This window comes from Schistocerca cancellata, chromosome 2, assembly GCF_023864275.1.
Source record: "Schistocerca cancellata isolate TAMUIC-IGC-003103 chromosome 2, iqSchCanc2.1, whole genome shotgun sequence".
In the NCBI taxonomy this organism is placed as follows: domain Eukaryota; kingdom Metazoa; phylum Arthropoda; class Insecta; order Orthoptera; family Acrididae; genus Schistocerca; species Schistocerca cancellata.
In genome coordinates this window covers 892,279,482-892,299,769 of record NC_064627.1, presented here as the reverse complement: position 1 = coordinate 892,299,769, position 20,288 = coordinate 892,279,482, and the positions used below count along the sequence as shown (strand labels likewise).

The following is a 20,288-nucleotide window of genomic DNA, read 5'->3' as shown; positions in this document are numbered from 1 at the left end:
CAATCACCAAGAAGTGCACACATAGGAGTGTGTCTTGGTGGAAACAATAACTTGGAAACACAAAGAAAACAGGTACAAAGACTGTTTAACCTTGCGAGACGTAAAGGACAATGGGCAAAATATTGGTGGCCCTGGTCAACTACAATCTTGCAATTAGACAAGCAAAGGAGGCATCCTGGAAGGCATTCTGTGAGAAAGTGGAGAGCACAACTGCTCAAGCCAGACTTCACAGAATCCTCACTACAGTACCAACTAATTCAGAAGGTACGCTGAGGAAGGAGGACGAGGAATATACAAAGACAGCACATGAGATGCTGTAACTGCTCCTCAAAACTCACTTTCCTCAATACTCACTTCCCTCAATATGCTTTGGCTGATAACACAGACCAGAATGTGATCCCAGAGAGACAATGGTTATCAGGCACTTGAAGAGAGGACTGGGAATCGGCCAAGGAGTGTGTTGACTTCAATAAAATCCAATGGGTGGTGGGAACATTCCAACTGTTCAAGTCACCTGACCCAGACGGAATCTTTCCAGCTCTCCTGCAACAAGGAGGAGAGAGTCTCATAAGAGTCCTATGCAGGTTACTCAGAGTTAGCATAGCAGTAGGAATCATTCCCAATGCCTGGAGGGCAGTGAAGGTTGTCTTCATTCCAAAGTCAGAGAAAATTGATCATACAAAGGCCAAAGATATGAGACCAATCAGTCTCTCCTCCTTCATTCTTAAAACATTGGAAAAACAGGTTAATGTATATGTTGGGGAGAGGATGCTAATTAGGGCCCCTCTACATTCAAACCAACATGCATATCAATCAGGTAAATCATGTGAGACAGCTCTCCATCAACACGTTGGGAGGATGGAGAAAGCACTTCACTTTTAAGAAATGGCCCTCTGCATCATCCCGGACATCAAGGGGGGGAGGGGGGGTTGTGCTTCAGTAACACAACCTTCGATTCCATGGTATGGGCAGCACAGGTGCATGACCTATGAACCACTAAATGTAAGTGGACTAGGGCCATGCTTAGTGGAAGGAAGGTAGAGGCTACCATGATAAATAAAAAGATGGTAATTAACACCACTAGAGGTTGTCCATAATGAGGAGTTCTGTCCCCTTTACTGTGGAATCTAATGGTGAACAAACTCATTGAGGAACTAAATTCCAGACAATGCTTTTGCCAAGGAAACGCAGACGACCTTGCCATAGTAAAACTTGGGAAATTTACTGACACAGTTAGATATATGGCACAAGGTGCACTGGACGTTGTGCAAGACTGGTGCATTGAAACAGGATCTAAGGGTTAATCCTAAGTAGATTGTTGTGGTGCCATTCACAAAGAGGCATATACAACACTCAAGTTGGAATCGAAAGCTCTTTGAATGGGATAGACACACTCCTATCCCTGTGAACGGGATAGTGAAATATCTAGGGGTAACCTTAGGAGAGAAATTAACATGAGCCCCTCACATTAAGAGCATCTGCTCCAAGGCGAAAGGTACTCTAGTGAGTACCAGAAGGGCTTGTGGCAAAAAATGGGGCCTAAACCTCAGAGGTATGCACTGGATATATACCACGGTGGTTAGACCTAGGATTTCCTATGGGGCCATAGTGTAATGGAAGAAGGTAGAACAGCAGATTGCAGCTAAGGAGCTTGCTAAGGTGCAGAGACTGGTCGACTTAGCCATAACAGGCGGAATTAGCAGCACACCAACTGCTGGGATGGAAGCCATGCTGGACATGTCTTCACTACACCTACCAGTCAAGATGGAGGCAGCAGCTGGTGCATACAGACTTAAAACTGGTAAAAACTGGATCGTACTGGGATATCCAGCATCACACACTAAGATAGTGAGTGAGGTAAATATATGAACGGCTGGGAAAATACTGGCTGACTATATAATAACTCCCAACTGCTTCAACAAGCCTTACAATATAATAATTGGAAGCAGGGAGAAGTGGTAAAAAACAGTTTGACACAGAGGACACAGTTTGGTTTACCGATGGGTCAAAATAAGACCAAGGCGCTGGGCCAGGGATGTACGGGGTTCAGCCAAGACTGGAGGGCATCATCTCTCCAGGAAAACTGGCCTCAGTATTCCAAGCTGAAATTACTGCAATCAGGGCATGTGTGATGGAGAATATGTGTAGGTGGTACAAGGATCGTAGCATCTAAATCTATTCAGACAGCCAGGCAGCCCTGAAATCACTGGCAGCTCCTGAAACAAGATCTAAGATTGCTGCAAAACGCCACAGGGGTCTGGTGGAGCTAGGGGAAAGCAATAGGATAAACCTAGTGTGGGTCCCTGGCCACTCTGGGATCTGTGGCAATGAAAAAGCCGACTGATTGACAATCATCAAGGCTATGATCAAACTAGAACTATGGAACTGGCTTAGGAAACGGCACGTAAAATACTGGACCAAGGTCAATAAACAAAAACTTGGTAAGGTAATGATGCCTAAGCCGTATTTTAAAAGAAGCTCTGTAATCCTGGGAATCAACAGGAAAGAGGTTAAACTCATGACTGGACTGATGACCGGCCATGGGAATTTCAAAAAACACCTACTTTCAAGGGATATAACGGAAGAAGACCCCTAAATGTAAGATCTGTGATGAGAGTGAAGAAACTGCATCACACCTAATCTTCAAATGCATGTCATTGGAGAGTAAGAGATACAGTATTTTCAGGACAACTAGACCTGAAGAAATTGTGTCTAACAAAAAACTGATAAAGGGACTCCTTGCACTATTTAAGGGCATTGGTTGGCTTACTAGATATACAGGGAGCGATACCGCACAATAAACTCGGTTTCGGTGCGGGCAGTGGCGAGTTAGACCAAAGCTGTTTTAGTTTCCCTGTCAAAACCAATCAATCAATCAACATATACTAGCAGCAAGACACAATTGATGCCTTCCCTGTGTGATAGGAATGGAAACATTATTGAAGACAGTGCTGGTAAGGCAGAGTTACTAAACATAGCCTTCCAAAAGTCCTTCACCAAAGAAGACGAAGTACACAGTCCACAACTCAAATCAGGAACAGCTGCCAACAAGAGTAACCAAGACTAACCTTGCAGTAGATGTCCTCAAAGTAGTGAGGCACCTTAAATCACTTAACAAAAGCAAATCATCTAGTCCAGATCATATACAATTTAGGTTCTTTACACAGTACGCTGATGCAATAGCTCCACGCTTAACAACTACATACAATTGCTTGCTCAATGAAAGAATCATACCCAAACACTGAAAAGTTGCACATGTTACACTAATATTCAGGAAAAGGAGTAATCCACTAAACACCACGTTCATATCATTAACATTGATATGTAGCAGGATTTTGGAACATACAGGGTGTCCCGTTCAAACCTCCCTGATTTCAAAGACCCAGGGGGAAAAAAAAAAAAAAAAAAAAAAAAAACACAGTAGATACGACAATGAAAAATGTACCACATTGTACAGCATCTCAAAGAATTTATTTATTTATCATCAATACACCTCTAAATGTGAACCATTTGTAGCACGAAGATATTGAGTCTATATTCAATTTCTTGCCAAGTTCTTCGTAACATTTCCTCTGTTATTGTTGCAATCGCATTAGTGATACGATGTCGCAACATAGGAATATCGCCCACTTTGGTTGCATACACGTGGTCCTTCATGAATCCCCACATGAAGAAATCAAGCAGCGTAATGTCGGGTGTACGTGGTGGCCAGGCAGTGGGTCCTCCACGTGCGATCCAATGATTGGGAAATTTCCTATCCAGGAACTTGTGAACAGCCATTGACCAATGCGGCGCAGCTTCATCTTGTTGAAAAATGATGTTGGGTTGCAAGTCTTGTATCTGAGGGTACACAAACTGTTCCAACATATCCAGATACACTGACCCATTCATTGTTTGTTTCACAAAGAAGAATGGTCCAACAATCCTGTCGTGCATTAGCCCGCACAAGATGTTTAGTTTAGGGCTATCACGAACATGTTCAATGAGAATGTGCAGATTTTGCGAACCCCAAATCCATACATAATGTCTATTAAGCCTTCCTGATAGATGAGAGGTTGCCTCATATGAGAATAAACATCCTTCCAGGAAGCTGGCATCCATATTAATACGCTGCAGCATATCCGCAGCAAATTTTTGTCAGCATGGTTTGTCGTTCAGCATCAGAAGTTGCAGAATTTGCACTTTGTAAGCACATGTATGAAGACACTGGTGAACTACATGATGTAATGTTGATTGAGGTACATCAAGTTGCCTAGATGCTTGACGAACTGACTTATGTGGGCTTCTGAGAAGCATTTGTCTGATATCCTCCACTGTCTCTTTTGAAACTCCGTAATGTGCACCGTCAGAATGTTTCAGAACACTTCCTGTTGTCAGAAACTTCCTATACCATTCCTTAATTGTTTTCACATAAAGTTGATCACATTCATACTCATAACAATAATTTCTTTAAACAGTAATCAACGATTTTGTTTCTGCAAACTACATTACTGACTGCGCACGCTGCTGTGGAGTTGCCATTTTCACTTAATGCGACCGTGCTGCACTCTGGCAACGATACTTGGCACTTCTGACGTGGGAATACAAAATTCTTTGAGATGATCTACAACGTGGTGCATTTGTCACTGCCGTATCTACTGTGGTTTTTCTCTCCTGGGTCCTTGAAATCAGGGAGGTATGAGTGGGACACCCTGTATATTGTGTCTGAAAGTTATGAATTACCTCGAAGAGATTGGTGTATTGACACATGGTCAATATGAATTTAGAAAATGTTGTTATTGTGAAACACAACTAGCACTTTACTCACACAAACTGCTGAGTGCTATCGACAAAGGACTTCACATTGATTCCGTATTTCTAGACTTCGAGGCACTTTTGACACCATACCTCACAAGCGGCTTGTAATCAAATTGCATGCTTATGGAATATCGTCTCAGTTGTGCAACTGAATTCATGATTTCCTGTCAGAGAAGTCACAGTTCACAGTAACTGACAGAAAGTCATTGAGTAAAACAGAAGTGATTAGTAGTGTTCCCCAAGGTACTGTAATAGGCCCTCTGTTGTTCTTTACCTATATTATCTATATAAACAATTTAGGAGACAATCTGAGCAGCCTTCTTAGGCTGTTTCCAGTTGATGCTGTCATTTACCGTCTAGTACAGTCATCAGAAGATCAAATTTAATTGCAAAATGATTTAGATAAAATATTTGTATGGTGAGAAAATTGGCAAATGGCTCTAAATAATGTAAAGTGTGAGGCCATTCACATGAGTGCTAAAAAGAACCTGTTTAACTTCAGTTATATGTTAAATCCAAATCTAAAAGCCATAAATTCAACTAAACACCTAGGAATTACAATTACAAACAATTTAAATTGGAAAGAATACAGAAAATGATATGGGAAGACAAAACAAGGACTGTGTTTTATTGGCAGAACACTTAGAAGAAGCAATGGATCTACTAAAGAGACTGCCTACACTATGCTTGTCTGTCCTCGTTTGGAGTACTGCTGCATGGTGTGTGATCCTTACTAGACAGGATTAACAGAGTACACTGAGAAAGTTCAAAGAAGAGCAGCACATTTTGTATTATCAAGAAACAGGGGAGAGACTGTCACGGACATCATAAGCGATTTGGGATTGAAATCATTAAAACAAAGGTGTCTTTCCTTGCAGCGGGATCTTCTCACAAAATTTTAATCACCAACTTTCTTCTCCCAATGCAAAACTTTTTTGTTGACACTGACCTAAATAGGGAGAAAAGATCATCATAACAAAGTAAGGGAAATCAGAGCTCGCACTGGAACAATAGAGAATTAATGTGAAGGTGGTTTGATGAACCCTCTGGCTGGCGCTTTAAGTGTGATTTGCAGAGTAGCCATGTAGATGTAGATATCCATGTTTAACCCTCATCAATACCTCATCCAATTACTCATACCCACCACTGAACCCACAATATTTAAGGCAATGAGTGGGAAGTCCTCTGATGCAACATGCTTCTTGAGTGTTTAATGAATTCCACCTGTCAATGGACGAAGCTCAACGGAGATTCACCCTGGGTGGCACCCGAGGCTGCTGCTCCATTTATCGTGGCTGCCAGCCAAAACTGCCCCCCTAATCAACCCAGCTAATACTGTTCTTAGTTCACATGTTGACACTGGTCAGGCTGGTCTGGCTAAAGTGGTCACCTACCATTATGGTTGTCTCCCAGTCATCACTTGCATGTTACTGAAACATCTGATTCTCAGTTAAGAAGATGCAAAAATAAATTTAACCCACAAGTGGTTAGCAAACATCAGTGATAATTGGGAATGGTTGTTGCCTATCCTATCTACATGCTATGGCAGAGGATAATGAAATAGAAGACTGACATACACAACACACACTGAGGGTGCTATAGAACACATGGACATACAACACTATGAAGCTGCCGACCCCACTGCCAGAGGTATTCTGAGGGACTGATCAAATGTTTGACCTTAGCTACAAAGAACTTCCAAAAACATTGCCCCATTCCTATTGATACTTTAACTGGATAGTCAAAAACTGATGTTATGATACCTTAATCGGCAATGTCTGAGATGGATATATGATATCTAGAATGCTGATTGTCTGGTGGGCTCCTCAGCGAAAGACAAGATACCATAACAAATTCCTCCACAACTTGAATAATGTGGCACAAACCTGATCCTTTTCAGCCACATGGGCTAATTCTAAGGGTAGGGTTTCGCATACCAGCATAAGGAGTGATTAAGATTGACCACAGTAAAGAACACACAACCAGCGGCCTGAACCAGCAGGGGCTGTTTCTGCATGTTAATTGAATACCTTTTCTTCCACATCCCTGAGGTTCTCCATGATGAGATTTATGAAACATAATCTGTGAAACAAAAAATAAATGTATGAACACTGGGTGGTTTTGGGAAACCACATGGAATTTAAATCAGTGTGGTCAGACTAGCATCTGAATAGCCTTCTTCCTCAATGAAAGTCCAATGTCATGCCACTCTGACACCTTGATCAGTGAAACACAGAAATCAACTAGCAAGTCAAATGAAAACGGAAGTGTAGGAGAATAAATATGTAGTGTAAAATACATTGTGCTGCTCATAATCTCATTAAATTTTGATAGCAGCTGTCACAATGGATGACACGAAAGGGAGTCATTAGTGGAATGTATCTGTTGGTAGCATAGTTGGTTGTATCAAAAATTAAACTGTTTTCTCCACTCAAGGTTTCTTTCTGATTTAGTAGGAAATCTGTTACAGTGTGAGGACGAACACACATCTTACAGCTGTTATTAGCCTTTAAACTTGTAATAATGTTAAGGCAGTGTTTGTTACTAATATTAACCACTATGTCTAATGCCCTCCTCTCTACCAGCAACAATTTTATTAAGTACCCATACGACTACTGTACTCATTATCATGGGGCATATTCTCTACCAGCCAGAAAACAATGCCTTCCTGCTACAGCCACCTGTTAATCAAAAATTTATTTTGTATGAGCCATTGTGCAGACACAAAAACACCCATCTACAAAAGGGAAAAAAAGCAGTGGAATTATTTCATACAACTTTTGTGATATGTTTCACACCTCTACCTGCAATACAACACTCAGCATATTCTAACAACAAATACATTGTCCTGCGTATATTTAAACACTATTACCTTATTTCTTTGATGAATGAAACTTTTTTCCTAAATAGGCTGTTACTTTATTTGAAACAGACAATTACTTCAGATAACTGGGCAATATGTACACCATGGTCATTTCCAAGTTTACTCAAGTTTACAGCCCTGCATAATATTTAAACAGATTGCATTTAATTTCAGAAGAGTCTGACGTAGTATATCCCTTGCCAAAATGAAGCCCAAGCGGTCATCACATACTTCTCACAACATACAGTGCATACTGGAACTACAATATTTTGGTAACGCAAGAGCCTATACTGGAAAATAGTTACAGTCAACAAATTCAAAATGGCTCAGTACCTGACAATTGGGAAAGTACTCCAGGGCAGCCAACACGTATTCCACAGATCTACATGATAGGAAATTCAATTTATGTTCTTCAAGTATGATAATGCTACTTGCTAACTTAAAGAAAATGTGGGCTATCTATGCAGATTTGCAACTGGGATGTGTGTAGAGCACCTGCTGTTCATGTTGAATATTACTAGCTTCACGAATGTTCATTTTGAAAAAATTTATACAAATAACTACTCAGGGTCTGACTAAAGATTAACCATCCAGCTAAGGTTGCAGCGCCATGTGAAGTTGCCAACTTCATGATAAGTAAAAACATATTAAACTTTGTAAACTTAGTAAGTCACATCACATGTAACCCAGCTCTTACAAATATCTCGCTTTCAGGTTTGGTGTGCTCTGAACAGGTCTCTGCATGGTGCTGCCATCTCACTGATTTTTCTTAAACTAATGACAGATGAAAACCACTTCAGCTGTATTATTACACATTTGTTGTGTAATGACTGGTTTCATTTCTTTTAACACCTCAGGTTGCCAAGTTGTGCAATCTGAAGATATGTAAAGAAACAAAACCGGTTGTAACACAATAAATTTGTAATAACACAGCTGAGATGGTTTTCATTAACATTAATGTCAGTTGTGGGCTCAATATGATCAACATTATCTATTAAATTAGTTTGGCATTCTCAAAGAACAATCCTCACTTGCTTGAAACCACTTCACTGACCTGTGGTGCTGCTTTCTCAGCAGTGCATTTTCTGATAAATACATTGAAGTTTTTGACCGATACTGAGATTGAGCAGCTTCTGAATGAACCATATGAAGGTTCTGGCTCCAAAAAGGACTTTTTGACAATGAATACAGTGATTTTGCATCTGAATCAGACTCAAGCACAAAAACAGCATTATGTTAATATTATCATTCCATTATTTTGTATTATTTTGCTTGAGAAATCTGCAATATAAGTTACACTTCCATTGTGTCTTCAGATGAAATTCCACCACTAACTGTAGATAATATTTTCTAATAATCATGGTAGAACTTCAAATGTAGTTCCATCTTTAGAACCAACATGCAAGAGAAGACATTCTACATTATACGAGCAATCATCACTGCCTTAATTCAAAGAAGAAAGTGAATCTGTGATAGAAGTGGATTACAGCAGCAATGCTTTCAATATTTTTTCTGCATCAATAATAAAACATGATAAGGCAGACACAAACAAATATTTGAAATCAACTGCAGATAAAATGATAAGATCAAACAACATGAAACCCACAAGGTTGTGGAGCACATGAACTTGAGTAGAAATTCATGATATGTATTTGTTCTTTGCTGTCACAAAGCAAGAAAAACAGACTGTGAGATTACCTCAAAAAGGAACACACAATTTCCTTGGACAGATGTTACAGTTGAGCAAGTGTAGACAAGAATAATCAACTCATATCATACTACCTTTTCAAGAGCAGGGAAATAAAATGGTGGAAGATGGTTATCTTTCCACATTTTTACGACGACAGCCTTGAATGCTTTCCTCTTGTATCACAAAACAAGGAACAACTACCACAATAAATGCTGGCATCAGGCAAATTTTCTTCTGCAATTAGATGATGCGCTTGCAAAGAAAGAGAGTATACATCAATGTACTGCTATACAGTATGTGACATTTTGCTGACAGCTCCTTCCACAGGAAATAAGATGCACCCAACAAGCATGCAAAGTTTGTGCAAAAACTGTCTGCAGAAAGTCTTCAAGATAAGAAACAGTATGGTGGTGCCCTGACTGTAAAGTTCTTCTAAGATGCCAGTGATTTAAATTGTACCACAGTTCAATGTAATTATAGGAACCCACGCATATTTTTTTTTTCTTTTTCACTAAACATGTATTGAAATTTAAATAAAATTTACAAGCTTAATTTGTAGTAAATATACTTTATTTTGTAACTAGATTAATGAACAACCCTTAGCTGTATCAGCCGCTATCTAGTCAGCCATATTTTAAAGCGCACACCGCCTGTTATGCCATGTAAAGGATGAGCCAGACAGTAGGAAATTTTACTTTATTATATGTGGTTCCAAACGGTAACTTCATTTTTCTATTGCGGCCAAGCCACGGCCGGCAGTGTTAGCTGCCTGTAAACTCTTTCGTCCCACGGTCTAGTAACAGGAAGTCAGCACCGAGAAAGGGCACCTTGTTCACGCGCCTCTCTCGTGTGCTGACGAGGTAACACCGCTCCAGGCGTCGCTTAGCAGGCAACGCTCAGGAAAGTTCCATGCCGCCCACACGGTTTGCTTGGTCCTGACCAATCAGGGCAGAGGAAGCCGTGTGGTGCATCGAACATACCCGGCCGCCCGTCACCGGGCCCGCTCTCTTTTATTCTTGCTCACCAGCGAGTCGGATGCGCGCCCTCTAGCATTGAACATCTCCCGCTTCTCCCGGTGCTGCGGCACTGTGGACTTAGTTTTGGCAGACAACCACTTTCGGTAGCTTCGCGAACAATGTTCGCCAAATTATAAGCTCTGGCTCACCCTCACCTCCCTATGCCTATGTAGCCCCTTTTCATCATGCTTTAGCTAATAAATGGCCTTTCTCTAAAAATTACCCTATTATTCCACAACGCCCACCGCCTGCCCATACCCGCCATCCTGTACAGCCACCATGTTACCTACAGCTGCCACTGCAGCATGGGGACACTGCCACAAATACTTACACTGCTGCCAATGATATGTAAAGCATTCCCCTTCTAAAGCCCCAGTGGTTGCTCTACTGAAGTTCAAACATCGACACACACAGCCTCATTTTGTGTGTGTGTCTTTTCATAAAATTTACTGACTTTCATAGCAGTCAGGGTTCAATATCTATGGAATAGTCATTGTACTGGTAACTGTCTGAAATTTAAATCTTTTATACCTGTATATATTTCAACATTGAAAGCTAATGTTAACAACTGACACTGCAACTACAGTAAATGAAGATACATATTACTTTTACTATATGGTATTAGATGTAGAATAAAATAAAATCTGAATTCTCTGTCCATGAACTGCACCTGTTCCTCGATCCTGCATCCACTAAAGAACCACGAAGGAACTGGTGGATATGTATTTTAGAGATGCTAAAAAAAACCTGAATTTTGTGACGTGCATGTACCAAAGGGACTGGGACTCAAAGTGTTAAAAATACAATGGGATGTACGGTTCCATCAAAATTGGAATGCAAGTGACGATTTGGCTTCCCAACATTTCATACTCCTTTTCCTTCCTCAGGGAAGTGTCACAACCAGGCTTCCCTTGTTTGCTATATTGAAATTTGCTTCCTTTATCAGAACACAGAAGAGTTTACAAAGATTCACCTCACTAACATTTTTAATGCAGTTGAAATTGCAACATAATGTGAAGTTTAAATTGCACTGGAATGCTGAAGCAACATGCTGGTAAACTGGCAACTGAGGGCAAGACATCTCAGTAGTTTATATATAAAAAAAAACTCATTCTCAGTTTAAAAAAAAAAAAAAAATCAATATTGTGACTCATGTTGTTAAAAGAAACCATCGCCATTTTTGTTTCACAAGTTATCTATGGCCCTTAAAAAAATACAGTATTTCATTGAAAAAATTTGTAGGTACTTGCATATTGTGGTAAATAATGGAGTATCACTAGTTAACCATTTGGCACAATACTTTCCTCTTTACATGCTATCATTTGCCATAACCTATCATTTACAAAATAAGAGGAATGTTATGAATCTTTCATTTTTGTTTTATCATTTGCATAAGCGAGCAGAACTGGGTGTACTATGCATAATTCATTTTCTGGGGACAGGAGATAGATATAAATGTCCTTCCAAGTTTAAAGGCCAAGTCAATCTGTTAGCTAACTTTTATAACGTATGACTCAACATGCACCAAATGCAAACTCACAGCAACACCTGTTTTTCATTGGAAACTATTCAAATTTAGTGCAATGAGTTACTTAATCTCAAAATATCACAAAATGACCATTAATGAAATGGTGCAGTTCATCATGAAACTAAAGAATGAGAATACAAGATATAAGAGATCCATTTTTTTACCAAATAGTTTCTTTCAAATCATTTGAAAAAGTCTGCAGAGCAGCCAGTGGATGCATGACATATTGGTTTGTCTTGTGGATTAATCACTGTTCATTGAGAAACCCTACACTGCAGGCTGTGACATCAGACTGAAACAGGACTCCTAACTGGCCAGTGCAGGTAGCATTCAATGAATCCTAGAAGGGACACAGTACAGAGGCTATCATGGTAAAAATGCTAAGCTACCAATTAGGAGCTGCAACATGAGCCAGCAAGTACGCTTAGAGCAGATCTTACTCCACATGAGATGAGTTTAAGGCTTGCTTTTTCCTCTTACGTAACATAGAGTCTACTACTAACCAATAATATTCTGTAGCGTGATATAAAATGAAGGAACAACAAATATTTACATGTCACAGTTGTTTAGTAATTAATAACCTAATAATAACAGTTAGCCTACACTAAGAATATTAATATATTGTTTGGCAAACTCCTGTCATACCTCTGTCTCTGGATCAATAATAAGTATTTCTCCATATTTGTCTTCTTCACCTTCAACTGAAGAAAGAGAAGAGAAATTAAAATACTAACAAAAGGAGATAATGACTTTAAAAAATATTATTTTGAAGAGGTGATGGTTTACTACTCGTAACAATTGCTGAAACATCATGGTTGCACACAGCTGTATCAATCAATCTATTACACGGCCAGTTTCAGTCATTAACAGACCATCTCCAGATGTTGACATACAATGAAAGACCAAAATAAGGCACAGTGAGTCATTACAAAAAAATAACTGTAAATATAGTAGTCAACATTTATAACATATTGAAATCTTACATTGTGGAACTGTAATCATGTGTGAGACAACTCATAATCGCAATCAACCAGTATGGCACAGGCCAACAACTCCATTTAACTATAAATCCGGAGTTATACAGTATCTAGTAATTCTGTCACACACTGTTTTACATATTGAAGTACATCAAGGATATTACACTGATAGGAAGATATTCAGAACCAATGAGCCCACTATAAAGTAAATTACAGGTACTACTCAACCTGTGGCATCTCAATATCATTGACTTAAGGGTAAAATAAAGTGGAGAAGTTGGATAGGTTTTGGTTTCTATTCTGCAACCTGTTTGGATTAAGGATCTACATATACCCCACTGATACCACAAAATATTCTTTTCAGTTGTGGAAGTTATTAAGGCATCCAAAACTGCATCATCTGTAGTGGTGATACTGCATGACACTCTATTACACTTCTTCACTGTGTTGTCACCTTCCAGGTTGTTTGAATAATGCATGTTTTAAGCAATGTTTGAATAATGTATAACAATTGGTATTTTAGTTCACTAAGGCTTGAAGTCTGGTGATTATGTTTCTCACTGTTCAATAACATACAGTTTTCAAAAGATGTTTACCGAGTGGGTTTAATGATAAATGCTGCAGGAGGAGGATATTAGTGTTTAACGTCCCGTCGACAACGAGGTCATTAGAGACAGAGCGCAAGCTCGGGTGAGGGAAGGATGGGGAAGGAAATCGGCCGTGCCCTTTCAAAGGAACCATCCCGGCATTTGCCTGAAGCGATTTAGGGAAATCACGGAAAACCTAAATCAGGATGGCCGGAGACGGGATTGAACTGTCGTCCTCCCGAATGCGAGTCCAGTGTATAAATGCTGCAGGTACAGTGCTACTGCAGCTGCTATAGGATGTACATAGTGTAGGTGACTCTCATACTGAAAACATATGTTCTCACCATATGCTCAAAATACACAATAGCAATATTAACAGATTGAATGTACCTTACGATTTAAATCAGTATGTTGTTCTTGTCCTAAGTACAGGGTTCATCCTTTTTATGCTTGAGATTGTTTACTGGTAAGGATGAATGTATACATACTGCCATACTGTTTGTGCTACATGAGTCTGACAGTGTATTAATTCTGTAGATATTAACAGTTCCAGTTTAACTGTAATGTATTCACGTATTCTGACACTCTCCTGACAAATGATCAGGGAGGTAAGTATTATATTCAAATATTTTATGTTTTTATGTTATACTTTCTGATATGTTCCATACCCCAAGAATCATCTCACTTTTGGGTCTATGGAATGAAAACTGAATATAATCTACTCTAATCTGATACTTGAACTTATTAAATGCTAATGTCAACACAAAAGACCTTTTAACTGATGAATAATAGAATGATTATAAAGTCTGTAGACTCATATGTTGAATTCACTTTCAATAGATGGCTATTCAAATTTTGTTCTCCTCAAATGTTGAACTTTTATTTTAGATAAAATAAGATCAATTTTTAGCTAGGATTGATTGTATCTGACATATATGAAGTAAGAAAAATACCATGATGGCCTGTAAGTTGTCTACTTAAGGTTGTTAGTTGGTTGTCAAGATGGTATGTTCAATTTTCCTGAACATTTTATTGTATACAGCATTGTAGTCTACTTTGCATATGTCATATACAAAATATTTTTAAGATTTTAGAAACATGGGATGTTCAGAAATTATATTGAAATAATAATGTCTTCTTGTTTCCATTTACGCCTTTTATGTACGTGTATGATGATGTAAGATACCACAACATTTTATAAGAGGTTTACAAAAGAAGTCAGTTTACACTACATACTTTTATTCTTTAATTTTACTTGGCACAAAAAGAAGTAAAAGTGACTAGCATTGTTGCTCGGCAGACAATGTGTCACTAATTCTGAAAGACTTTCCTTATAAAATGTGTTAGCACATTTCCTTTGAAAAGTCTTAAGTGTAACAGTTCAGTGCATAAAAATGGTCATTGTCTTAGTTTTAAGCATTAAGAACATTAGTGAAGGAAGCAAATCATGATCAAACACATCTCAAGTACGGTCTTACCATTATACTATGAATATGCTTACCAGCTCCCGAGTGCACTCACGCACTTACATTTGCTGATGAGAATACAGATCGAAATAATGTGCTGTGACAAATGAAAATCATGTCAGACTGGTACTCAAACCTGAATTACCTGTTTTTTGAGAGCACAGGCCTTTAGCAGCTACGTTACCTTAGCATGCCTCCTAGACTGAGTAAAACTTCCATTGACACTAATTGTAGCATGTCATTTCCGAAATGGGTGTGACAGACTGCAACTGTCATCTTCTCTGCAGAACGATTACTGGACCCCCGTACAATGTCAAGTTAGGAAGCACGCACATATTCTTCCTGCAGGTCTCTGCTGCTCAGAACATGGACCCACCAGTGTACCAAGAAGACCTCATGGTCATCTTTACTCAGCGAATGCCCTCGTGGGTAAGGTGGCAGTTTATAAATTTCCTTTCAAAGTCAGCAGAAGAGTCAGTAGATATATTTTCAGCCTTGGATGAATTCTGGACAGGGTGTGACAGAAATAATGTACAATATTTAAGTGTCCAAAACAGCCCTCCCCGATGCAATGCTGTGAGCGAATGGGGAAAGGAGACAGACTTGCTATTTGGCAAAATAGTCACCAGCAGCTTGGCGACAGGGGTAGAGAGATGTGGCAATGTGCAATATGAATTATGCACACAGACTGTGGGTAATGCAGGAACTGTTTAACAGGGAACCCAAACTATAGTGAGGAGAGGTACAATCCCACAGACAGTCTTATATAAATGTTTCCCCTTACACAGGGAAACTAATGTGAGGTCTCCTACAGCTCCCCGTGAAGACCTTACAAATCAACAGGGCCAAAGATTTTATCTCCCAGTAGAGAATTACAAGGTGTGACCAAATCCCATTAGAAGATTTTCTGTCTGGAGACAGCAATGTACATGAAAATGTACACTGCCACTCTTACGTAAATTTGCAGTGTCACAGTGAAAATGTAGCTGTCATTGACACTGGGGTGGTCATTAGCATGGTGTCAGAACATTTTATGACACTGTTTATAACTAAAACAAGTATCTTCTTTTCCTTGACACAACAGTAAAGTTGGAGAAGCTTGGGGGAGGGGTATGGTTCCAAGACTGTGACACGATAGACCCTATTACACACCATAATAGATGATGTAACAAGGAATCAGCTGTCACTTGCAATTCCAGGGTTGATTGCATCTGCGTTATCAGGGTGTGACTGGTTTTGGTGTTCACCAGTGCTGTCATCAGTTGTAAATGGCAGTGCCTGTTTGTGTGGTCAATCAGAGACCACAGGAGTCACTTTCACTGCAACATTATCCATACCATGCGTATTAGCTGGTAGTTTTACCCGAAAGGCCGCGTGCCCTCTTCAAAAGGAACCAACTGCCAGCAGTGAGACATTCCCTCACTCAAAAGAAAATACCAAAGTTCTACCTGCATTATGGAAATCCACATAATATTAATATGAAAACTGGCAATTACACTTACCTATCTTTTGATCAACATAGACACTGGAACTGCAAAAGTCTACACTGTTATCAGTAACCTAAAGTAGTTCCTACATTAAGTAACCTCCATTAATTAAGAAAAGACAGTTCACTAATATCCACTAACCTGTGGAGTATTATTGTTGTCAGACCCAAGCTTCTTCGGAAGCAGGAAACAGCAACAATGCCCAGGTTAAGTCATTTAGTATGTATGTTACTGTTTAGCTTAGTGTTTCCTTTCTTTAGATTTTGTTCTGTGTTGTGTTTAATAATAAGTGATATCAGTACAAGCTCAGTGAGTATCTAGAACAGTGACGTTTTGTTAAGTAAATTTGACTTACTGGAGATGAGAGGCTGTAGGCATGACATAGGAGAAAAATGAACTTCTCTACCTCTTGTTCAGTATGTGATATGCAGCCCAAGGATGGTAAATTCCCTTGTCCTGCCATTACTCACTTGATGTGGTCATCATTTTATGAGTACCAGTAGCACAACAGTCTTTCCTCTTTAAAGAACTTTGGTGCTGAGTCCTAGATGCTTCACTACGTGTGAGCATAGCAATCTTTCTCACAAGGGGATGCCACAGATGGCTTGCAAGTTCACATCACTGCATAATGGGAATGGACATCCATTAATGGCTATAATTTCTTCCTGATCAGTCAGGCCAGAAGCCGAGACTGTGTTTCCTAAATTAATTGTTACTGTTACTGACAAGGGGAGGCCACGATGTTGGGATCACAGATTTACTTCAAACTCTGTACACCTTTAGTAGGCCGTTAAAACAACAGAATGTGCAAGTAGTAAGGTGCACTACTCTGGCAATTCCCAGAAAATCACAAAAGAAGTTTTACACATCCATTATGTAACCGATGTATCTGTGCGTTGGTGCTGGACATTAGCGTTCATGGTGGTCAAGTGGTTAGTGTTTGATTTATGTAAGAAGAACATGTATGAGGCGACAGTTCAACTCCCGCAAAAAACTTAACTTTTAATCTTTTTTTTTTATCACTGGTCATACTATTTAATTTATATGACATTTGAGAAAACATGTATTTTCATGAAGTTTTTGTGAATTTCATGTTACTATTTTTAATTAAATTTAATTATAACTATTGACAAGTAAATGAAGAAACACACAGGGTTTTCCTGAAAATGTATGCCTCTTGTGATTTGCAAAATCCATTGTATATGCAATCTGGTAAGGTACTCGGAACTACTTTGCACCTCAGCACTTCGAGCTGCAGGCACAGAGGCATGCCCTATTTGTCAGTTAACCTCTGTAGTGATGAGACATTGTTAACGTAGCAAGAACAAATAGCCTAGGTGCAAATTTTTTGCATATCACAGAGTTTACACTTGTACTACAAAAATGAAGGTTTGAACGGTAGTTGAAGCATTGCCTCATACACGTTCGTCTTCCAAAGCTCAAAAGCTAACCACTTGACCACCATGAACTGTAACATCCAGCACCTGCACACAAATACATCAGTTACATAATAGACATGCAAAACTTCTCTTGCAATTTTCTCGGAATTGCCAGAGTAGTACACCTTACTACTTCCACATTACGTTGTTTTAATGGCCTACTAAAGGAGTACAAAGTTTGAAGTAAGTCTGTGATCCCAACGTCGTGGCCTCCCCTTGTCAGTAACAGTAACAATTAATTTAGGAAACACAGCCTCGGCTTCTGGCCTGACTGATCAGAAAGAAATTATAGCCATTAATGGATGTCCATTCCCATTATGCAGTGATGTGAACTTGCAAGCCATCTGTCATTGACACAACAGAAATAATGTATTACCTGGTAACTTTAAAAACAGGATTGGTGGTCACTGAATCTATTCATGTAGTATTCTAATCAGATGTCATTGATGTGTTAGTGTGTATAAGGTGTACAAGTATTATGAATATTTGTTTTTGTGTGGGGGGCACCTCTACTGGAGCTGGTTAACTTCGTTTCGTGTGGGTGACCAAGTAGTTCAGATATGGCATCATGGTAGTAGACATTAAGTCTCTGTGCCTACCTTTAGAAGACTGGGCATGCTCATATTTGTGCATATCGTGTTTAAGTGATTATATTGTGTGAATGAATGCAGGAATTTGTTTACAATTTTATTTTACATTAGAAATGGCTTCGTGGTCTCCAATAATCTAATGACATTTTCAGAACCAATAAAGACTTAAAATACTAATAGATGTGGTTTGATTTTGAAAAGAGTTGTATTCAATACACTACACTGAGGTCACTAACAGCCTGGGATAGCAAATTATGTATGAAATGGGTATAGGGATCAATAACCTGCCTGTAGATGGAGTGTAGTAACAATCTTAAGTTTGTAGCATCAGCTGTTTGTGGTATTAATGTAAGAAATACATACTTTTACTGCTGTTACCAGTCATTGCCTTGGTCAACAGTCTTCACTAGGTAGTGGCCACTGTACCCGGTCGCACTGTCGATACTTGGCTGAGATTTTGAGCTTACACTTGCAGAGCTTGGACTATTTGGTTGGTTGGAGCTTTATGGTGCAAAACTGCTAAGGTCATAAGTGCCCATATCATAATGTAAGAAAAAATGTATTAAATAAAAACCTGGGGTAAAAAAGACAAAAACCCAATCAGGCAACTTCAAAAGAGGAGCTAAGGACATGGGACACCCGAGGGAAAATTTCTCAAAACATCATTGATATGGAGGAGGTCTCCACGGGGGGATCAATTTTGCTTTGCCATGCCGCTGCGGAGAATAAAAAGATGTGATTGATGGAATGCTTGATACCGCTAAAACATCTGCCAAAGTAAATGACAAACTTAGACATAAACAGTTAAAATATGGGCACCGGATCAGAAAACGGTGCACCATGAGGGGTTGAGGGCAGTACCACTTAATAAATGGCGGTGACTAACGTGACAGTGTCCTACACGCAGCTGGGCTAAAATGACCAACTCGTAGTGTAAGGGCCGAGAGGAAGTAGACTCTGCTATTGGAAGAGGTTTAATGGCCCAGACTTTGTTCCCCTGGAAACAAGACCATTGTGCACTCAAGTGATACTACATGCCGATAAACAGTGACATGAAGAAGATCTGAGGGAACAGCATGACTAGCAGGCCAAGGGAAGAGAGCTGCAGCCTTTAAAGCAGCATCAACAGCCATGTTCCCGGGCATGCCGACGTGACCAACAACCCACAAGAAAACCACATTGGCTCCCCAACAGTAAGTGAGTGGAGGCATTCTTGAATTGGATCCATTGTACTAAAGGGTGGACTAAGAACAGTGAGCAAAGTCTCTGAAGAGTGCTGAGAAAATCTGAGCAGGTGACACAATTTGGAAGCCCGTGTCGCTGGTTGTACTGGGTGGCTTGATACAGGGTGTAAAGCTCCACAGTAAAAATCGAGCACTGGTCAAGATATTGAAAAGTATCATCGTACAAAGGCACAACCAACACAATAGCCGATCTTGTAACTGTTGGTATAGATGAAGACCCTGTCCCCAGGCCATGTGAAAAGTGCAAGTAAGTCACTGTGGTACACCAGGCCAGGAGTAGTGTCCTTAGGAAGCAAATGGGAGTCCAAAATGAAATGTACCTTGTCACGAAGCAAACGAAAGCAGACTCTGGGAGGCTACAGAGAAGAAATGTGCAGTCCACGCTGGTGGTTAAGGGAATCATCAGAAAGAGGGAGCATAGGATGGGTGATTGGATAAAGAAGACAGATGGCTCGTGTAACGACTGAGGAGAACATCCTGCCAGTAGGACAACGGTAAGTCATCAGACTCAGCATAAAGACTCTCATAATGGGACTAGTATAGAAGGTGCCAGTGGCCAAACATGTGCAGATAAATATGTGATACATCCATAATCAAGTTTCGA

General features: G+C 39.6%; 1 protein-coding gene across 1 annotated transcript in view; it reads right to left on the bottom strand.

Moving 5' to 3' along the window:
- The window catches only part of LOC126162836 (protein phosphatase 1 regulatory subunit 7), an 80,800-nt gene that overhangs the window by 41,166 nt on the left and 19,346 nt on the right, over positions 1-20,288 (bottom strand). The window contains exon 3 of the mRNA XM_049919597.1: positions 12,540-12,595. Coding sequence (XP_049775554.1) covers positions 12,540-12,595 — 56 coding nt within the window. The remainder of the gene's footprint in view (positions 1-12,539; positions 12,596-20,288) is intronic.